Source organism: Zymoseptoria tritici, chromosome 3 (assembly GCF_000219625.1).
Source record: "Zymoseptoria tritici IPO323 chromosome 3, whole genome shotgun sequence".
Taxonomy (NCBI): domain Eukaryota; kingdom Fungi; phylum Ascomycota; class Dothideomycetes; order Mycosphaerellales; family Mycosphaerellaceae; genus Zymoseptoria; species Zymoseptoria tritici.
Genome location: NC_018216.1, coordinates 2820188 through 2842160, shown reverse-complemented (window position 1 = coordinate 2842160; position 21973 = coordinate 2820188). Strand labels below are relative to the sequence as shown.

The 21973-nt window shown below is 51.7% G+C and overlaps 6 protein-coding genes across 6 annotated transcripts; 3 read left to right on the top strand and 3 right to left on the bottom strand.

The window, feature by feature from the left end:
* Window positions 1–49: 49 nt before the first annotated feature.
* MYCGRDRAFT_38282 (uncharacterized protein) lies at window positions 50–2384 on the bottom strand (the record flags this gene model as incomplete). Its single annotated transcript, XM_003853978.1, has 4 exons — window positions 50–661; window positions 717–1047; window positions 1110–1400; window positions 1516–2384. The coding sequence occupies 4 exons, from the start codon at window positions 2382–2384 to the stop codon at window positions 50–52; spliced, it is 2103 nt and encodes a 700-aa protein (XP_003854026.1).
* A 548-nt stretch (window positions 2385–2932) lies between these two features.
* Window positions 2933–3852, top strand: MYCGRDRAFT_70331 (uncharacterized protein; the record flags this gene model as incomplete). Its single annotated transcript, XM_003854204.1, has 1 exon — window positions 2933–3852. The coding sequence occupies one exon, from the start codon at window positions 2968–2970 to the stop codon at window positions 3850–3852; it is 885 nt and encodes a 294-aa protein (XP_003854252.1).
* A 725-nt stretch (window positions 3853–4577) lies between these two features.
* On the bottom strand, window positions 4578–4994 carry MYCGRDRAFT_18838 (uncharacterized protein; the record flags this gene model as incomplete). The annotated part of the gene is made up of 1 exon (XM_003853977.1): window positions 4578–4994. A coding segment is annotated over one exon (417 nt), but the record flags the coding sequence as incomplete, so codon positions are not given.
* Window positions 4995–7418: 2424 nt separating this feature from the next.
* On the top strand, window positions 7419–8216 carry MYCGRDRAFT_92019 (uncharacterized protein; the record flags this gene model as incomplete). The annotated part of the gene is made up of 7 exons (XM_003854205.1): window positions 7419–7475; window positions 7533–7590; window positions 7642–7695; window positions 7753–7821; window positions 7878–7931; window positions 8004–8132; window positions 8188–8216. 7 exons carry the CDS (start codon window positions 7419–7421, stop codon window positions 8214–8216), a joined length of 450 nt encoding a protein of 149 aa, XP_003854253.1.
* Window positions 8217–8476: 260 nt separating this feature from the next.
* On the bottom strand, window positions 8477–9133 carry MYCGRDRAFT_103897 (uncharacterized protein; the record flags this gene model as incomplete). The annotated part of the gene is made up of 1 exon (XM_003853976.1): window positions 8477–9133. The coding sequence occupies one exon, from the start codon at window positions 9086–9088 to the stop codon at window positions 8705–8707; it is 384 nt and encodes a 127-aa protein (XP_003854024.1).
* Window positions 9134–16650: 7517 nt separating this feature from the next.
* Window positions 16651–17334, top strand: MYCGRDRAFT_103894 (uncharacterized protein; the record flags this gene model as incomplete). The annotated part of the gene is made up of 2 exons (XM_003854206.1): window positions 16651–16843; window positions 16895–17334. The coding sequence occupies 2 exons, from the start codon at window positions 16698–16700 to the stop codon at window positions 17262–17264; spliced, it is 516 nt and encodes a 171-aa protein (XP_003854254.1).
* Between the last annotated feature and the right edge of the window lie 4639 nt (window positions 17335–21973).

The window sequence follows — 21973 nt, the reverse complement described above, 5'->3', positions numbered from 1 at the left end:
GTCAAGCAACGTCCACCAGCGCACACACTCGCAGCGAAGTACCGATCGTTCAAGAACCAGATGGCGCCGAAGGGTCGATTCTCAATCCTCTGAAATACCCATCGGTGTTCGGGGCGCGGCCCAAGAAGTCCTCCAGCGACTGCAGCGGAGGCCTCGCACCGCCGGGCTGCAAGACGGTGGTGCGGTACTTCATCCCGATCTCGCCGTTGAAGAGGTTCTCTCCGGAGAAGAATGTGAAGAACACGTCGTCGGCGTACACCTTACACCAGAGATATGCGTAATAGTTGGCAGAGTAAGCATCGTTGACCGTGTACGTTTGGAGGGTTTCGAAGTGGCCCCAGTCGAATCCCAAACCAAGATCTGGGTAGTCAGGTGTGAGGGTCACTGAACGGAGCAATTGATTGGCCAGTGCGTCCAGGTCGAGTGCTGCGGCCACGTCAAGGCTGGTAATGTTATACAGGGCCTGGTCGTAGCGAGTCAAGTAAAATTGGAACAGGGCCTTGCTACCCGCCTTGCTTGCGGTGGAATTCACAAACTTCGCAACAAGGTCGTCGGGAATGGTCGCTGGGGGGAGTGCAATGGTACCGGTAGTATCATTCTGCGTCTTCCTCCACTCGGCAGCCCCTTGCGGTGAAAAATGCGACCAGTGAAAGGAGATGCGCTGCACAGTCGAGTCAGAACATCACATTGCGCATAGAATTGTCCTCATATCATACCTTCAAGGCTTCTGGCTGAGAACCCCAGCGCTCCATCAGCTGGCTTGGGAACTCAGCGAAATCCACCGGAACGCCGTCTGGTCCAAAGTTACGAGAGTAGCTGGTCCGGGAGCTCAAGTGGTGCATACAGTGCCCAAGTTCGTGGAGAATGGCAGTCGGATCGGCTATGAGGCTCGGCATCTCATCCTCGTTGTCGGATTTTGTGGAGGAGCCAAAAGCGGCGACCGCTGGGTAATGTCTACAGCCGTCGGCGTCTATGAATCCGTTGCGTACACTTTGCTCATGCCCTACGCCAGAGTTACCGACGTCGCGGTGGAACAGGTCAAGGTACCTGCAACGAAGAGACGGAGGAGGTTAGCGATGTCTTGGTTCAAAAGTGCCAAGGGCACTCACAAGTAGCCAACCCATCCGCCATCCGTACTCGAAGCGGGATACGCATCTATGAACGCCTCGTTGTTCCACACCGCGTAGAGCTGTACGTCTGGGTACCACACCAGATCGCTGCCGTTACCGGTCGGTGACAATTCGTCGGCGTCCTGGCCCTGAATGCGATCGAATCGGAGTCCATAAATCTCGCCGTAAAATTCCAGAATTTTAGGGACCGTGATGTTGACGGGAAAGTAGTCGCCGTATTGGTCGTAGTCGAAACCGGCGGCCTTGTCTTGGATCTTTATGTAATAGTCTCTGAGAGGGTGTCAGCCGTCGCTCCCCCGTAATTCGGCTACGATCGAAGTCTCAATTGTGCTGTCGGACAGATAGCAGACTCAGCTCCACTTTGCAAAGAAATTGCAGCACTCACGTATCCCATGTGTAGGCTATGTCGCTTTTACCGATAGCGCCCACGATGTTCTTGTCTTGCGCTTTCAATTCGTTGCGAGCTTCCTGCTCACGCTCTCCAAGCGGGCTGACATGGACTTGGAGATCTGTGATCAAGTCGTTCACTGCTTTCGCTGAACCAGCAACGTTCTTTGATATGGTGAAATCTGCGAAAGAGGTATAGTTGAATTGTTGAGCGATTTTCAACCGCAATTGTATGATCTCGTGCTGGAGCGAAACGTCCTTCGGGTTCGCGTTGTAGGTCATGAGGAGCGCCGTGTATCTCGTGGTCTCGTTGACACAGTACATGGAGATATCGTCACTGTAGTCGAACAAGCTGACATTTAGCTTTCCAGCATGCTCGCCTGTGGCTTTCGGCAATGACTGGATGTCTTTTGCAGGCAGACCTTGAAGTTCGTCGGCCGTAAAGTATGCGTATACCTCGGCATCATCGAAATTGGCGTAGTACTCGTCCTCGATGGCTTCGATGCGTTCCGTCATGTTGTTGAATGCGTTGCGTTCGGGACCGACTGGGATGTTCGGACCATTCTTGGAGAAATCGCGCCACACACCCGCCAGGGCGATCCGGTCCTCTTCGCCAAGAGCAGCGCCATTCGTGGTCGTGTTGAACTGATAGACATGGTCAACCAATTGGAAGAAGTCGTCGCGTGTAAAGACATCACTCAAAGCGGCCGTGACGTTTTGGTCAAGCTCGCCTGCAGCATCCGCGAGCTTTCGGTCGGTCCCGGCATCGTACAAGTCAAGCGGCAAGGCTCGATCGTAGAACTCATTCTCAAACTGGAGCCACAGCAGGACCGTGTTTTCGAAAGTCGCGGCGTACAGCGGACACATTTTGGCTCCGCGGTGCTCATGTCGGGCCCAGGCGAGCCTTTTGTCGACATCTCATGTGGAGGCTTTCATAGACTCCACGAGGCGCGTGGCGAACGACCTCGGGAGCAGGGCTGCTCCAGGGTTCAGGAAGCGCGGGATCTGTTGGAAGTGCCACCATCTTGAAGGCTCACCCTCAAGTGATTCGATTCTTGACATCAGTCCTGATGGTGACTGGGCATGTCGAGATGCTGTGGATGGAGGAAGGATGAAGGTGGAAGGAAACCTTGTTATAGATTAGGTCGACGTCGACCGAAATTTGCGGATGGAGCAAGCACTGGGACCCGACTTTGGTCAGATGTACGCTTGTCGAAACATTGTCCGCAGGAGGGGATCGCTACGATTCTGTGGTGGACTGTTGGAGCCTGACTGGATCTTGAAGAGAAGAGAGGAACGAACACCTTGCAGGGATGTTGCAGGGATTTTATATGACTAAGTTGGAAAGGGCTGAACATTTCTTGCCCACGTTGCTGACACCCTTCTCTTCCAACTTCAACACCGTTACCGATGACTTTTCGATTCTTGTCCCACAATTCATCGCACTACAATGTGGGAACCAGTCAGCCTTCCGTTCACGAATGACACCGCCCCGACTTTGCCGACAGCAGACGAGATCCGGGCCTGCACCAACGTCTTATGCGAGCGCTTGGCTTCCAAAGTTGTAGCAGTCAACGACAGTATCATTGTCAAATTCGGAGGCGGCGTCCATGTCCAAGAAGGCCAGACTTTGATATATCTGGAGAGACATGTTCCTGACGTGCCGGCACCTCGCCTCTATGCGATGTATCACGACGCTGAGCAACTGTTCCTGGTAATGGAGCGCGTGCCTGGGAAGCAACTTGACAAAGTGTGGCCTCTCTTGACCGAGCCCGAGAAGGACTCGGTGGTCACTAAGCTCTGCAGAATCTTCGAGTCGATGCGGCAGGCCGAATGCCCATGGTCTGACTTCTTTGGAGGTGTAGACGGAGGCCCTGTACACCACCACCTGCTATACAGCCAGAGAAAGGGCGACCGCAAATTCCTGGGACCATTTCACGGCGAAGCTGCCTTCGTCGCAGGCTTGACAAACAATTTCCGAGCTCTGATGGAACGCAACCACCGCCCGGACTTCAAGGTCCGTCACTTTGAAGCTCACCTTGGGAACGTCCTAGGGAGCTTTCGTTCGACGTTGACACATTCCGACCTACACAAGACGAACATCCTGGTTGCAGAAGTCTCAAACGAGGGAGCAGAGCGATCCTTTGATGTGACGCTTGTGGATTGGGAAATGGCGGGCTGGTATCCAGACTTTTGGGAGTTCTTTTCCATTTCCTCCAACTTTGACTATGTCTATTGGGAAGAGGACTGGTGCTGGCGGGCTGAACAATGTCTGCAAGTGTGGCCTGCCAAAGCAGCCATGTTGCGCATGCTTGACAAAGACATGCGTATTTGAGGCACTCAGGGTAAGATGAAGTAAAGAAGAATGCTATTGACTCGGTAACATTGCTTAGCTCGAATCATCCGCCACGTCTGGGTCTGTATATCAGCGACCATTGCGGAAGAAACGCGGCTGTTAAGCATGAGCGCGCGTCAGCTTCTCCAGGCGAGCGCCGAGTGCGACTATGGCGGGAGGGAGGGATTCTGGTGCGGACTCGATGATGGGGGCGATGGCTACCTGGAACGCGATATAGGGCAAGGAAGACGATGATTCATGTGGAGCATAAGGCTTGTCATCGTCCGCCTCGTCAACCTGGCAAGTAGAGCGTAGAAAGTCAGCGGCTGTTGTGTAGGGTGGAGTGGACAATGACACGGTGGTGGCCGACACTTACCTCATCGTCGAGTTCCTCGAGCTCCTCGATCACACGAGCAAACGTCTCACGGTCTTCTTGTCGCGTCTCATTGTCAACCTCCCCTAGGTGTTCGTCATCTTCTCTATCTTCCGATGGGAAATATGCCGCCTCGTCGTCGCTGTTCTTGCTCTTACTCTTGCGATTGGCTTTTGATCGACTCTTCTTGGCAGGTGGCGGGGCGTAGTCCGCTAGTCCGCATCAGAGATGCACTGGCCGCTTCTTGAATGGCGTCTTCTTGCTCGGCTTCTTCCTCGTGGGTGCGGGCGTCGCATCTTCCTACGAGTGAGATGCTGGCGTTGACGAGGATCACAACTTATACCGAAGCGCGCAGCAAGCCTCGGCTGCGCAGCGTTTGAATAGCAAGATCCGTCCATTCGTTGCATTTGATTACTGGTCTCCGCCCCTCGCCTGCTCCATATGGCTCTCCATCCTCCTTTGTCCAGATTATTTCGATCGCCCCGGGCTCAGAGCTTCGCTTCCAGAAGTTGACTCCCTGCTGTTTCGTCGGTGTCGGCAAAGAACGCAGGACGGAGCTGATCTTGTCGGAGTCGACGTCGTCCTCATTAACGAATCCAATGGGCGTTATTCGATGCAAACGCGCCGACTGTCCAGGAACCCAGTTTTCTTTCTCCTCGTATCGCATGCCGCTTTGTGCAATGATGTCGCCAGTAACATGAAACATGGTTCCTGTACCATTCGTGCGGTCTGTTTCCACGAACACGCCATCGTGGTACCTTTTGGCGGGATCAAGAGGATCGTGGGCTACCGAGTCCAGCTCTGGTCTGAAAGCACGATAGAACTGCCGACCTCGTAGTTGTCGTAAAAGCGCCAATTTCTGTTCCTGGGTCATTTGCTGAAAAGCCGTTTGCTGCTGTGGATCTAGCCGCTGTAAAAGATGTTGAATCTCCTGTTGAGTGAATCCGGGAAGCGACATATTTTGACAATGTCAAAGGATGGAGAGTGTGCCTGTTCTCAGTGTAGCTTCTATGGTCTGGATCTCGATTCGAACAACAAGACAAGAAGAGCAGCTACATCATGGGAGCAGAATAGTCTCAGGCGCACAGACCCTCTTGGCGAGCACTAACCTCTTCGAGCGCCTCGCCTGAGTAAGGTACCACCTTTGAGTAGGCGTCGAATCCGCGCTAACGAGACTAGGAGCAGAAGACAATCGGCGCTGAACACATATCTTCACAGCACTCAGCGACACGCAAGCCTACCTTATACCTCAACAACGACGTCCGTCGAACGGCAGCGTATAGTCACACAGTCTGCGCCCTTGCTGAGCGAACCCTCGTGCTATCCGAAGTGCACCCGGTCATGGGTTGGAACTCGGTGCAGTTTGCCGACTTGGAGCACCACAGAGACGTGATCCTTTCGCGCCAGCTGCGTTGTGTTATCGATCAGTGTCAAGGACGCTGTCGGTTCCCGACTTGTTAGCCGCTTCATTGCTTGTCCATCCGCTGGGCAGTCCGACATTGACCATTGTTAGAGACCTGAAGAGTGGTTGTCGATCGGCCCTGCAGCATCGTAAGGGGTAGGATTGCATGCTGCGTCCTGTGAAAGAAAGTCGTCGATGGGCCTCAAACGTGCGTCCAGGAACAAGAGCTGCCCCCATGGAGCGCTCTCGGATCAATGTGCGCTCGAGCAATTGCCGAATGCCGATACCTGCACGAAGAGGGCTTTGATAAAGTTTTCCACTGTGAGCGCTATTCCCGTACGCAAATTGTCTCCTAGATTGGTATAAGAGGCGGACCGTCGTCGCGGACTTGTCGTTTACCATCGTGTAGTGCGGCAGACTTGTCGATCGTTGCAGCTCTGCTGGGCATGCTTGAGCGATCGTCGAAGGTTTGCGATTGGCGCTCTTTCTGCAGCGACAGAGAGCGGCATACGCGGTCTCTCGAGAACTGCGTTTGAGTCGGCTCCCGAGACGTCATTGAAAGCAATTCTGTCTCCGTGAGAGGAAATACCCTGTCAGCTGAACAAGATCACTTGCACCGGCCCTCATTTCTTTCGCAATGGAGCCTCCGGCGGCCAGAATAGTTCTGCTTAAGCGCTCGCCGCTGCGGGCAGGGGATTATGCCTCACGCGCTCGGGTATCGTACGCCCGTCGCTGTCCTCGCAAGCTCGGGCTCCTTAGTACTCACTTCCCTCCGTCGCTCGTCACCTCGCTCGGTCGGCTCGCTTGTCGATAAAAGACAGTGCGCGTAGAATCAGTACCGTTTGGCTGTCCCCAGATGAGATTCATGGCTGTCCATAGCCCCGCTGCTCCGGTCGGCTCGCTTGACTGCTCATATGGACCGATCGAGACCACTTGATGCCGTCAAAGTTCTCGTAAGTCTGACACTTGACTGAAAGCCAATGTCCAAATAGCGTATCAAAGCACACGATCCGTTCGAGGCAGTGCATGCTGAGTAAGGGTATCCTAGTCCAAGGGCAAGAATTCGATTCGCTTCCTTTGGGATTTAGCTTTCGGCACGTGCGATTCTCTTCAACTCGGCTCTTGAAATCCTGAAGCATGGGTCGCACGTTGTTGCCATGATTCCATGAACCCGGTACGGAGATTGATGGATCGGAATCTTGGTCCAGAAGGGCTCTATCGAAAGGCAGTTCCCGTCGAGCTGGGATCTGATCAATTGAAGCTTGTCAAACCATGAGCGGCGTGACCTCACACTGTCGTTTTCAGCGCTGGAAGATGAGCAAGATGCCAAAGATAGTGTCTCCCCGAGATCGTATCGATGCGCAATGGCAAGCCATACCATGTCCGCCATTTCCGAGGCGGCTCCTCCGTGGAGAGATGGAGCCGGATCAGTACATAGCCTGGAGATCTGATCGATCATGGCGTGAAGAAGATGCCAAAGATAGATCTTCAGGGGCTGTGCCTTCGTTCATTCGACGTAAATGGCCATGACTTCGCCAGGGCTGCGTCGAGCGCATACCACATCCGCCGTCCCCAACAATATCGACATAGCTCGTGCGTGGTCCATAGAGACATCGGACCATAGCAGTCCGTAGTTGGTGCATTCGATACCTGCGTTCAGCAGCGCATAAAGAGCACTCGAGGCCCTCTCATCGACAGCTCCTCATCTTCTTCTTCATCGACACCTCCAGACCACAATCAAAGGCTTCTCATTCACCTACCAAAGCACAACGCTCCACCTCAGCTTTCATCATGCAGATCAAAGTCTTCATTGCTACCGTCTTCGCCGTCATGGCTGCGGCTGATTCGGTACGACTCCATTCCAGGTTGTCGCAGGATCAACCAGCATCTTGCTAACGTATTCAGGCTCATCCCAAGGGTGACAGAGGTCAAGACTGCCCAAACCCGTCGATCAGCTGCAATGGTGGGTTCCACTCCGATGGGTGCACTGGATACCAAACTGACGACGACGTAGATTGCCATGGTAACGCTGTCGCACCCGGCCACTGCGGTCCGCTCTCCAAGTACTGTGAGCAACCTCCAAACCTCCATTCTTGAGTTCGACAATTCTGACCCAAGTCTCCAGCTGGATGCGGCTGTGATAACGTCAGCGGATATGGCTTTCCCTGCCCTTCGGTGGTGGTCGATTGCAGCGGTACGTCAAAACTCTGCTTGGTATGAGTACTGAGGACCCAGCTAACAGCAAGCCAGACTGCGATGGTCAAAATGGTTTGCCTGGTTTCTGCGGACCGGCCGACTCCAGGTGTAAGTGAACTTCCGAGGCTTCCGTCCTCTCCTCGCGATCAGTTGATCAACATGCTGACGTGAAGACTGCAGTCGAGTGTGGCTGCAACCCGAACCTCAGCACCAAGGGCTACAAATGTCCTTCGACCCCGCCCGCTTGCAGCTCTTGCGATGAGGTGCACTCGCCCGATTACGCCAAGTGCGGACCGGCTTCCTCCTTGGGTAAGCAAGCTCTTCTCGATTGTGATGTTGGAGACCGATGCTAACGAGCGGAAAGAGGCCTGCGGATGCAACCCCAACTTCTAGATTGTCGATCCTGTGGGTGGCATTCGTTTCCGACATGACCGGCACCTTGTCTTCAGTGACTGGTCATCGCCACCTATTTCCGGCTTGAAGTCATCGAGGCGCACCGCGGAGATGTTGTCTCAAGATTCAGAAACGCCGAGGGCCTTCGCTTCTGTACCTTAGCAATACATACACCGGTGGTTCCATATTGACAATTCTGTTCTTGTCGTACCAGCAGTCGCCGACTGTTGCATTCATCGTGAAGTCGTATTGCGTTCTTTCCATAATGGGTTACTGCGCTGTGAAGCTATGATAGAAAAGCGTCAAAACGTCGGCCTCTCACTTGCTGAATCCAATTCTATGCCAGATCCTTCCTCCTTCCTTGCAACAAGCAAATACAGCTACGGCCAATCTTCAAAAGCTCGACAAGCTCTTCGCAGACAGCCTCTCTCTGCTCTGCCATGACCAAGTTGTCCAAAAGCAGAGATCGGTTCCGATTCCCCTCCCCTTTATTGCTCCAATGATTCCGTCTTCACAACATCTGCTGCCGCTTCGCCGAAGATCTCCACTGCGAAATGTGGTGCAACGCTCGGCGGACGGTGGTAGGTCTCTGCTTCGGGCTTCGGCTTATCCGAGAGTGTGGCGGATTTGCGCGGGAGCGTATGCGACTTACGCGAGAGTGTGGCGGTCTTCACTTTCTTCGCGCGTTGTGGTAGTGCGTCGTGCCCTCCTGGCATATGCCACTCTGAGACGTCGGCACCCCCAGACGGACGTAGAGCTGCTTTGGAAGCCGTCTTCTGGCGCGCCTCCTCGACCGACATGCCCAACGCAAGTGCATCTGCTTCTTCTTCGGCAGCTTGCCACTTATCAGCTTCCTTCTGGTTTGCATCCATCACTGCAACCCTCTCGGCAACCTCGCTTTGTACGTCCTGGTAATAGTACTGCTTCTCCGCTTCCATCTCCGCCTCCGCGAGCAATTCTCTCATCTCCTCGATGCCATCCCACAGGACCTCCAAGATTCTCTTGTTGTCTGAGTACTGCACCTGTTGCTTGGAAAATGAATGATGTAGGAGGTGCCAAAGTACTGCGGCTTCTTTCTGAAATTCCCATGCTTCGTCGAAGTCCTGGACAGCACCGACAAGGATAAGAAGCGTCCTGATTAGGTGGTAGCGCGGGATAGCTGGTTCTGTGATCATCTTTCGAGCTCGCGCAGTGCACTCTTCGAGCTGATCCGCAGCGAAGAGCCGCTGAATAGCGTTGTATTCGTTGGTGAAAGACCGTGTGATGAGATCATCCGGCGGCACTACCGGATCGTTGTCCATGATGGGATCGGCCGCTTGCGAACGCGGAAACACTCCGGCGGAGTGGCGCTCAGACTGGACTGCAGGAACTGTATCTCAATATTGGGAGTGTGCTTTGACCAGGAGAATGGAGATTGAGATGATCTGCGCTCGTTGTCGCGCGGTGGTGTTGGTACTGAATTGCTGCACACAGTGGCAGTAGTGGGGCGAGGCGACAAGGTGGGTATGCCGCCTTTAGGTCAGGGTTTCGAACACGCCGCGACACGGCAGGTCCCGCGGATCGCGTGACGCGTCAATCACTTCACTTCACTGCCCGCCTTCTTTGTTGTTTTGCCGCAGAACAGCACAATACCTTATTCTAAGTCACGCGAACACAATTGAACAATCAAGAAGCAAGTGACGAGTTCTAGCACAATCACAGTGGCTCGATGAGATGATGACGATTGCTCTGTTGTCAGTCCTGCAATCGCTCCACGCGAATCGCGAGACGGAAAATTTCAGCAAGGTTCCACACGCATCCTGTCCTGATGATTGACAGTAACATCCGCCGCCACGAAGCTGCTCTTCCTAGAGCTTGGGTTAGCTCAATGGACATGTCGTAATATCCATATGCCTAATTATCTGACTGGTGCGACCCCAGGGCAGTGCAACATGATGGCGGCGGTCGATGCCAACTTACCGCCGAAAGCCCTACCAACTTACCGAGATCTATCTTTCTAATCTATTGGTACGTATTCGCCTGACAGTTGCCTTCATCTATTCTGCTGACCTACTCTTTCTCACTATGGACAACAAAAGAAGAGATTGGAATCAGCCCGGAAGAGGACTATGTAAACTGGGTGAATGAACGTGTACCATGTAAGCCAACCAGACCAGCCCGTATCTTTGGTTGCCGGCGAGGAACTAAGAGCAACCGGCAACATCTTCATTTTTCCTTTCCGTTGGGCATACATCTTGATTATTTGTAGATCTTCTCAAAGGGGAATAGGCTCGGGAACCTGCAGCAATCTCCACCCACGGCACGGATGTTTCCGCGTGCTGCGTCTTTCTTCCTGTCAATTTGTTTGTCGATGCGCCTAAGCACGATCTTCTTTCAACTCCCATGGTCGAGCGAGTTGAGTTGAAACATTGTCGAGCCGACTCGAAAATTCTTCGCATTTGCGCAAAGAACCCCTCTGAGGAGACCGTCACAGGCATCGATCAAGGTGACCGAGCCAGACGAGTACCTTGATCTTCTGGCCGACCACCATTTGACCAACATCCAGCCTACCGCGCTCTTCATTGCCACCACGCCCAGCATCACCCGCATTACCACTCCGACACGCTCTCAATCAACGTCTCCAATAAAGTCTCTACCACCCACCACTCCATTGCATCCAAAGATGGCCCCCAAGACGAGGAAGAGAGATGACAAACAGAAGGATGGCGCAGAGCCAGCCGCCAAAAGACCGAAACTGGCGGGAAAGTCCAACACTGCTGCCATCACCGTCTCGAAGATCGCTAGTGACGCAGCGTCTGCTTGGACCGCCAAGGATGTCAAGCGCGCTCAGGAACTTTTGAATCAAGGCAAGACATATCCTGAACTCAGTGCCATCCTCGGGCGACCAGAAGGCGAGATCAGGGGGAAATTGCGGAAGGAGGAGAAGTCGCCGTGGACCAACGAGGAAATCGAACGCACTCGGGAGCTCCGGGCCCAAGGCAAGACTAATGTCGAAATTGGTGTCATTCTCGGGCGGAGCGGTGTAGCGGTTGGCGCCAAAGTCGGGAGGGTCGCGGGAGTGGAGGATCGCGTGGGCAAATGGACCCCTGCAGAGCTCCGGCAGGCTATAGGCCTTCGAAATGCGGGCAAGACCAATGAGGAGATTGGCGTCACTCTCGGACGAAGCCAAATGGGTGTCAAAAAACAATTGGAAAAACTTCGAAAGACTGATGCGACTATTGCTCCTGCACCCGTCACGACAGCACCGTCCAGATGGACGGATGCAGAGCGCAAGCAAGCTGTACAGCTTCGGAATACGGGCAAGACCAATATCGAGATTGGCGACATTCTCGGACGAAGCCAATTCTCTGTCAGAAAACAATTGGAAAAACTTCAAAAGACTGATGCAACCATCGGCGCTGCACAACCTGGAAGAAAGCTGACTGGAATGATCAACATGGCTCCTGTCGCGATCGGTGCTACGACTACTTACGCAGCAAATGAGCGAGATCCAGATCATAGCGACCTGGAATTTACACCATCACCCGAAACACCCCTCATCAACGCCTACTTCGCTCTCGTCGAGAGAGGAGCCATCAAATCAAAAGCCGATGCAAAGCTGCCATACATTCCTCCTCCAGCGCCCGGAAATCATGTTTTGCAGCTCGAAGAGCACGATCCAGCCTCGCGCAGCTTCGTGTTATTACATGACCAGATTTCCTTGGTCCCGTGGAAGAACTGGGACGGAACCGAGACGCGCGCTTGGAAGATCCCGGTCAAGAACTCGGTCGACCCGGCCGCTGCACTCATCGACTTACTTACACTGCCAATGGTCACATACCCTGGTCGACGCTGTTTCGGCTGTATAACCCACATGTCTGCTGAACGTCCTTGCGACACGACGAGACCATGTCGCTCCTGCGTCGAAAGCGGACCGCAACAAGCCAAATCGTGTCTTGCAGAATCACAGCAGCTGCTGAATCTACCTAGGCACAGATGGATCACCGAATCTGTCTGTCCCGAGAGCAGGATGGACTTGATTGTCAGCTTGGGGGACCTGCTCGTCCAGATTTTGAATAGATCTCCCTTTGAAATTGATACCAGCGACTGGAATGGCGAGATTCCGCTCGTAGCCGAAGCAGGAGCAAAACAAGGCACCCGGCAACCACGAATCTACAGAGAGCGTGTGATTGGGAAAGAGAGACGGTTTGTTGAAGCAGCCGGAATCGTGGAGTGGGCGAAGCGGCATGCTGGACATGTCCACCTTGACCAGATGGCTGCCTGGCAAACACCTGATTTCGCCGAGGGATTCTGGAGCATATACGCCTATGGTCATTCTCCACCCACGCTGGAACCCCAAGTCAATGACACACGCATCCGTGTCGACTTGCGCAATTTCGTCCATTGGGCAGACCATGAAGCTGGACATTCGAAACAGTTGAATGTCACTCCGCGTGTGAACATCAACCCTCGTCAATATGCGCCACTTGCTACGGATGCAACACAGCCCGATCTCAGCGACTGCTTCCTCCCTATGAGGGATGACACGGAGAAGTTCGCAAACGATCATCCAAACGCCAGGGCAGGGCTTGCCGCTCTACACTCGGCTTTTGTTGCGGTGTGCGGGTATATCGCGTCACCTACGCAGGTTCTCTTCATGATCGACGCTGAGCTCGCCAAGTACAAACAACAGGCGGTCGCTGGAAGGTCCCGCTCCGGCGGTCCGATTGACGGAGAAATGTTATTAAGACGTCCATCGCTGCCCGACACCACCCAGGTGGCATTCGCTTCGAAAGTCTGTCGAATGATGGGCATCGATGAAAACGAACAAGGCTGGAAGACTACTATCGCGGACATGGCATGTCTCTCCCATGCTGCGAATGTTGCACTCGATGCGCTTAGGCAAGGAAGGTCCCCAAGCTGGATCATATTTCTCTACCTAAAGACTTTGCAGGAAATCGAGCTTGGCATGCTGACGCGCGAGAGTATCGTCCGGGACCTCCAACTCGACCCGCCAACCGAGACTACAAGCGCGCCACAGTGGTTCCATTGCATGTGGTGTTGTCTACCATTTGCCCGCTCCTCTATGCAGTGGACCGACTCAAAGGCCGGGCCTATCCTCTGTTGCAAGCAATGCTGGAACAGCAATCTGACATTGCGCAATGCCAACCCAATCGTGGATCTGGAGACATGGTGTGAGGTCCGCTCCAAGGCCGTGTTCGATGCCGACAGCAAATGGTACCAGCCATCTTGGACTGCTGCGGAACTAAGTGCGGCGCTTCTCGCAGAACATCGGATACTGGATCAGCCGTCGTTCGGCAAGAATGGATACTCGCCTACGCCAATTGACCTGTTTCCTCTCGCTCGGACGTCTCGACCACTCCGGCCTACGATCGAGAAGCCGCACCAGCGGTACAATAACGAATTGCACGGTCCTCACAATTCCCTCATTGCCAACGACTGCATCAATCGACTCAAGATGACTGGAGCTGTGTCGAAACTGCCGCTGAGCCAAGCTACGCTCAAACTTCGAATGGAGGAACAGCAACAGTTTGGATCTCTTTGCTGGGATTACCCTGATGAGCTACGAGCGCAGTGGCAGAACCTTGAGAACGCACAGGATCATCTGCGAATCATCAATACCCTGACGCCGTTCTTTTCGGCCCACCGTGTAAAGGAGAGTTTAAGTCCTGAGATCCATGAGCGAATCAGAGCAATGGAGAAGAGTGGCGTTTGGGACTTCGATCTTGTCCGCAGAATCGGTCGCCACGTCTTCCGCACGAAATCCAGCAGATCTGGCTCTGCGAGATTCCGTCTCGACAGTACGTGGCACGACTGGAGATGGTCCGAACTGGTAACTCTGATGTTGGAGATGGAGAACGGCGGACCGGAATGGAATCCTGAGAGGGTTAAGATTTGCTGGGTGGGCGCGAACAAAGATATCCCGTGGATGTGGAGACTCGAGCACTGCCCAAAAGATGTCGACGTTGACTGGATGCAGCGTTATTACTCCGCAGAATTCCGGACCATGGATGAAGAGTGCGACTGGCGCAACGATCACGAGCACGAATCTCTCGACACTCTCCTCCTTCACGACCTTCGGCAGTGGTTCCTGGATGGAGGAAGATGCCATCTCTTCGGCCACAAGCACACTATTCGTGTAGGCTATCCATCCACTGCCTCGCGGGCTCGCGGGGTCGTTCAAGTAATGGAAGACGGAACATTTCGCGCTATCCAGCCTGGGGAGCTTATGCACCATGGCTGGACCAAGACAGAGCCTACCTCATTGGCTGACTTCGACATTAGCTTGCTCACCACAATCATCGAATCCGTGCAAGCCAACTTCTATCGTTTCAATTATCTTGGAAGTCCTGAGACTCTGTTTCCCGTCCTCGAGCAAGCTCTGCTGGATATTCATTGGTCCTGTCAGTTCTATGGTCCTGTCCAAGACCGGTACGAACCAATCGAAGGACCTCCAACATACAAAGATACAGGAGATTGGTGGCGTGAGTTTTACGATGGCAAGACTGTTCTGCGACTCACGACGTTGGACGAGGAAGACGAGGAAGACGAGGGAGACGAGGAAGACGAGGAAGACGTGGCGATGCAGCTGCTGAAGGACGATGAATTGGCAGCCATGGCGGCAGACCAAGACGAGGATCAAGACGAGGATCAAGACGAGGATCAAGACGAGGATCAAAACGAGGATCAAGACGAGGATCAAAGTGAACATCGGACCTCTGATCGAGGCTTGGGTCAGCCTCCTGCTACAGCCATCCAGCGATCATACGGAAGCCGACGGAATCAACCCGAGATTGGACATTCAGCTCTGTGCTTCAACTGTGGCGAGCAAGTGCAAGACACTGATGCCATGTGCATGACCGCGGGACACACCGATCGACTGTTGCACTACGCATGCATTCAATCCTCGAACAAACAAGGTTTGTCGTACAGCAATGCGATTGATTCTTGACACAGGGCTAACCAGAACAGACATGTCAACCTGGCGATGCAAAGATTGCATGCAGCCAGGGCCAGTGACTCACGGCGAACTTGCCACGGCTCTCAACCTGATCAACATGGGCAACACATGCTTCAGTAAGAGGACTGTAGTCCTGCTCCTCTCTGGTATCTACTAACGCATCAATCCCAGTGGCCTCAAGCATCCTTCCGCTTTTCTCACTCGAAGACGTCCGCGCTTTCATCATGGACAAGTCCAACGACCGATTGGCCCAACACGGTGTCTCAGGGAGAGACTCCGCGGCGTGGTTAAGGGGTTCTTGCAAGGTATGGAGCTTGTCATTTCCTTCGAAGGGCGACTTGTGATTAACAGCTGCGTTAGACGACAACCATATCCGAACTTCCGGACAAGACTCGGGAGTACATGGCCAAGGCTTCCAACTTCCTCACGCACCTGCGTAATCTGTCTCGTATACCGGTGGGAAGCCCATCTCAATCATGCGGTCTATATGGATGGTCAGAGCAGCTCGACTGGCACCAGTAAGGCGATTCTCATGCTGGTGTGCAACGCGGCGCTCTCGTGTGGCGCCCTTGAGCCGGTTTGTGAAGGTGCCATATGGGATATCGTGGAGGTTTGCACAGTCGATGTATTTCGTCCATCTGCCGGTGGCCCAGTCCCTTATGGCATTGGTGATTGTTATCTCCTTTTCAGCGGTAGTCTTGGCCTTCCAATCGGCACTGGCAGCGAGTGTAGGCATCATGTTTGGTGGTTGTAAGCGTGTATACAAAAGCAATTGATTCAAGTGGAAGAGATTTGAGATGTCAGCCGCAGCTGTCGATTATGCTGAATAACAACGCGGGAGCTTCCCGCAGCGGTAAGGGACCGTACTAGACGTCCATTTGCGGTTTAGCGCAGCACGCTAACAACTTCCAGGAAACCCAACTTCCTCCTTGCACACGTTACTCGACTGCTGCAAATCGACACTCCCATCCGCTCATCCGATATTAATGGCTTGTACTCGGCTCTTCGTAGCATCGATGAGAATGAGTGGAGGAAGGGAGAGCAAAACGACTCGAGCGATGTTCTGTCGGCGTGTCTCCACACTTTGGTCATGATCTCTGACAGATCTACCATGGCATCGCACAACAGTCACCATCAAGGGATAGAGCAGCAAATCAGACGCCGTGGTCTGTTTTGTGAGCTGCACCATACCTATATCTCTGATCGGGTCAGCACGACCTGCTGCAATTCTCAGTACTGTCGTGGATGCATTAAGAGCCATCTCAAAGACAGCTCGAAGTGTCCTGGATGCCAGAACACCTCCCTTTCGATCGAGAACATTGTCGATATTACCGAGATCTCCGAGGAAGAAATTCGAGAAGCACACACCGGACTGCCCGGCCTCGCTCAGGACGCTAACCAACAGCTCCTCGCCGAGCTCTCGCATGGGAACGATTCTGATCTGTTCAACTTATTTTGCTTCCAGTCGGTTCAAGAGACTCAGTGTCAGGAGCCAGGTTGTGGCATCGTCTACAGGCGGTATGATTTCAGTCTTGAAGTGCTCAGTCTTGCTTTCCAGGATCCGGAATCTGGCAACAACTCCCTTACGGGAATGTTTGAAAACTGGACACACGAAGTTGTCGAAGACTCGGTTGTGCGATGTGCCTCAGGGTGCTCCTCCCATGCGGTATAATCTTCAGAGTCCATAGCGTTACGTCTTTGCTAACAGTAATATTAGGGTACACAAGACAGGTTCAGACGCATCACACTCTGCAGTCAGTATCTGTATGTCAAACTTCCGAGATACAGAGGCCTTGTACTCTGTGATGTCGACGTACCAGAATTCCTGGACATCTCGCCCTACGCAGATCGCGCATCGCTTCCTTCTGATCCGGGAAACCGCCCTGCAAATCTCAACATCAAGCCGATCTACCAACTTGTCGCTGTTAACGTGTACTTTCGCTACGCCGAGAACAGCGGTCACTACGTGCTGTACGTTCTCGTCGACGGCACGTGGCTTGTGTTGGATGACAGTGGTGGGAGTGCTCACGCGAGAGCACAGCACCCACAGGAAGCTATTAATGGGAATGGCGTGGTGTATTGGGTAATCTACAAGCGCGTCGAGAGTACTTCGCTCCCGTACGATGCGCAGGGTAGACCTACGACTGGCCACACTCTCCGCAAGGGCGCACCAACCGTGCCGGCGAAGCGTGAGGTGCGATGGCAGAAGACCGGTGCAACGCCGGAGACCGCCGCTGAAGGAGACGATGCTGACATTACGATGGACGATGGCACCGACACGGACGCCGAGCAGATGAAGCAGAGTTTGATGCGAGAGATGGCGGCTGCAACAAAGGCTCACGAGGAGAAGCTGGCGGCTGCAACAAAGGCTCACGAGGAGAAGCTGGCGGTCGAGAGCGAGGCTCACACCGGGCGAATGGCCGTAAAGACCAAGGCTCACTCCGAGGAAGTCGCACGGCTGCAAATCGCTAGGGAGCGCGAGCAGCACCAGGCGAGCATCGGCCGCTTCAGGCAGTCTGTGACAGTCCTCGAAGGACTTCAGAGCACGATCGTGGAGCAGCTACGCGAGATGAAAGCCGAGATTGCGCGTCTGGAGGAGCGGGTGAGAGAGATCGATCGCGCTTTCGAATAAGTCGTTTGGGTGGCTTTGTGTCCTAAGTACAATGAATGGCGGAAATCGACTTCCTAAGGTAAGTGCTCAAAGCTTTGTCCCATACCTTGTGATGTGTGTTCCCGCCGCGTAAATGGAGACCGGGCTCTACTCTGTATATCATTGTTACTCTCTGTCGTGCGACCTCGGTCTTGAATACTGGCCCGCGTGAGGATAGCTGTGGAAGAATAAGACGCAGTAGAGTGTTGCCTTGCTGCAGAACACTCCCGCTGGCTCATCACAATCGCTACCTGTTTCCGAAAGGTACGTTAGCGTAAACGGGGGAGTGGACAGTCTGTCGAGTCTAGTGAGTACATCAACATGGCATATGCTCTGAAAGGTAGGCACACGTAGCGGCGCTTTTTACAGTAAGGCAACGGTGTTCGACGTATCTGCACAGGGAGAGGTTAAGTGCAACAGCAAGGTACCTTCGAAGCTCTCTCCATTAAAGTCCCGTCGTCTTCGGAGAGGGGCTGATTAAAGGTCGGAAAACAGGTAAGTAAATGTTTTGTTCTTAAGTACAGGCAGTTTAAGAAAGCCCGCCTCCGTCCCTGCGCACAAATATATAAGTAGTAATAAATATATATAAGAAGGAAGGTGTACCTAGAGAGGAAGAAATAATAATATATAGTACACTATTAAAGGGCTAATCGCTAGAACTATTAGTAATAAAGTTGTTTTATTTTTAGTAGGTAGCCGAAGGCTACCTTCCGGTAGAGGTACTACTACCCGGAGCTAATTAATAGACTCGAACTATTATATTGCCGCTCTACCGGATACTACCTCCTAAGGTAGTTAATAAGCGTTAGTTAGTATATTATTATTTAAGGCAATATAAGCCTTTATACCCTAGGATAACTATTTTAAACTACGACGTATAGGCTACTTACGTATCGTTTACCTAAGGGAACTATACTTTAAATTAAACTAATCTTAGTACTATTATAGGGTCCTTAAGGCATATTAGGCCGCGAAGGAGTTTAACTTCCTTAGCGACCTCGCCCTAAAGCTTCTTAAACATAATAGCTATATACTGTTTTATATTAGCGCTACTAGAAGTTACATATACTCGATCCGCGAGGATATAGCGTCGGAGGGTAGCCTTTAAGTATAATACTATCGTTTCTAGGTGACGGCCGAACAGACTGCACCTTCACGCGGTAGCCGTCGTAAGTACCTTCCTCGGAAGGGAAACCAAGATAGTCTGGAAGAAACCTCCTCGAAAACCTCTCGAAATCCGCCCGAAATCCTTCTCGAAATCCGCCTCGAAATACAAGCTATAACAGAACAACGGCACGATTCGAACGAACAGCCCTCTACGTTACGAACAAGAAGAAGCAGTCTACTCTATCCTATACGCGCACCTCCTCGAAATCCGAACCGAAATCGCACCTCTTTCCCTCTAGAGATTCGGGTCCTCTATAGAAAAGTGCACTTTAAAGAGCTAGAACAGTTGGTGGAATCTACAACTCTGCGATTAACCTACGTAGCTATATGCGTTTAGAAGCGGTATGCAGTTCTACAAAGGCATATTAAGGATAAGAGGGGGCAGCGAGTTAGACAGCTGCTTTTGCAGTGCTTTTATATAGTATTTTGCACTGCTTTTGCACTGCATTTCGAATTTGCAGCGTGCGTGCGAAGCGGAAGGATCCGCTGAAAATTCTGCAAAAAGCTTAGCGCAAAAATTCTGTAGCCCTAGCTGCAGACAACGACACTTGTTTAATTTCCTCTATCTTGCGCTGTTTTGAAGTCCTTCGGCAGATTCTGCTTGCAGGTCCTGCCTTAGGCACGGGGTTTTCCCCTAAGGTTAAAGAATATAAAAGATTTTGATTGTAAATAGATCTGCTGCCTTGCCTTTAGGGCAAGGCCGTCCTACATAGTTATAGACTCCAAAAGGACGTAAATGGAAGAAACAAACAAACAAACAAACATATCGTTTCTAGGTACTATAATTTAATAACCTCGTTAAAGGAGTAGGATAAGTATACCTTCTAAAGGTACTAAACCGTTACCTAATAAAAGAGGAGCTATCGTCTTTAGTCTATTCGCGATATTAGAGGGCTAATAGCTATTAAAGCTATTATTTTATTAAGCGTTATAAATTTAAAGTATAGTTCTAGTATAATTCTTCGCTATACCGTCCTTATATACGCCTACGCCTCCTTCGCTATAGTATACTCTGTCTAGATATAATTAATCGTAAAATTATAGTCGTCTACCGGGTAGTAGCGCTATAGTTCTAGGATCTAATCTAACTAGCTACCTATTTTTACTTATTAGTATAGTAGTCTCTAAAGTAGATCCCCCGACTTAGGGACTCCGTATTAGACTCTTATACCTAACTAAAGCCTCTCTAGCTCTAACTTCTTACCTATTAGCTACTTATATACGGCGAGTAGTCCTTTAATCTTATTATTAAAGTCGATATGTTCTAATTAGAGCTATAGATATCTCTCGTAGAGCAAACGGAAGTTCGTTTCGAAGAGGTCTAGTCTCTTTTAGCCTACGTCTACTCGATATATACTAAGGAACACTAGTCGGCTAAAGAGAGGTCGGTATTTCTCCCCCGCTAGAAGGTTCCTTTAAAGGGCTTCTATATATAATTTAGGGAGAGACCTTACTAGTCTTATAATTACCTAACTAGCGCTATAATATGCGCTTCGTACTATAATACCTTCTCGTATAGTTATTTCTTCTAGGATAATAGGTTGCTCTATAATAGGGTCCTAGATGTCCTTTAACTAGTTCGTACTAAGTTTCTAGAGTTTTGCTTATACTAAACAATTCTACTTTAGCGGGCCTACGTCCTTAATCTGCCTAATAAGTAGGTAATAGAAGAATAGTAAGTTAAGCGCGTTAGTCCGAGTTACTAGTTCTATAAGGGTAAAGACGCTATTATCCGAATAACTTAGATATATTATCTTCTAAACTTTCTAAATCGAACCTAGAGTCCCTAGGATGTTCGTTATATTTAATACCTAGGCTTAAAACTAAGGTAATCCTATCGCATTAATATTAAGTCTATTACGCGTATACTTAGTAATAATGTCCTTTACTATATACGCCTAATAAAGGTCGGGGTACGTTAAAGTACGTACCGCCGCCTAAGTAATTAAGGCCTTTCGAACGCTATATATATTAATATAGCCGACACTACTATGTTCTTTAGGGAGGTAAGCGTATATTCTACGGATCGCCCCTCTTAACTTTCGATCCTATACTACCCGGTAGTACTCTATATTTAGTACTCTTAGGACCTCGTGTCACAGGGTGCAGTCCTAGTACTGCCTGTGACATCTGAGCATGCTTTGTCAGCAGCTTCACGAGCAGCTGCCTTTGTCTTTTCTCGCGTCGAACCTTCGATTCGACTTCCTTTAGCTAGAGTGTATTGACAATCTAATATCGACTTCTTGTTTCTAGTCGGTCCCTCTAGTCCCGTGTCATCATACACTCTCGCTTCAAACCTGCCCCGTCTGCCGATAAGTTATCGCAGCCGCCGCAGCTCGATTCTACGAGACCAAGATTTGTCTCTACGCCCACGCCTACGCCCACGCCCCCGAGACCTTGATTTGTCTCCTAGACTAAGCCTACGAAGAACGAGATCACGAACGGTAAGTACGCGCAGGAACAGTATAGGTACTAGTTTCTTCGATTCTATCTCTATAACTGCCGACGACTTCGAGTTCGAGGACGTTCGAACTTTCGCGACTAAGACCCCAACCTAGTCCGAGTACGACTTCCGCAGCTCCGCGATCTCAGAGCTTAACATCGACGAAGCAACCCGCGCCGACCTGCAAGAACAGCAAAAGAAGCCAAAAGGCAAACTCGTTCGACCTAGCTCTAGGAAGCGCGAGAAGAGCGCAGACAAAAAGATGGCCAACAACCGCACTTAGTCCTAGGGCGGTACCTAGAACACCTAGCAGTCGTACGCTACGGCTACCTCTTAGAGCACCTTGCAAAACACGTCGCAGGAAGCGCAGCGTGCGTAGACCGACATTCGTGCCCCGAGTTAGGCCTGCGCTTCGAGTCGGAACCGCGCTCCGACTGCGCCCATAAAGAGCATTTTGCGCAATCAGCCTCCCGCTAAGGAGGACGACGATTTGGATAGTATGCTTCGAGACGATAAGGCGAACAAGAGCAAGGATG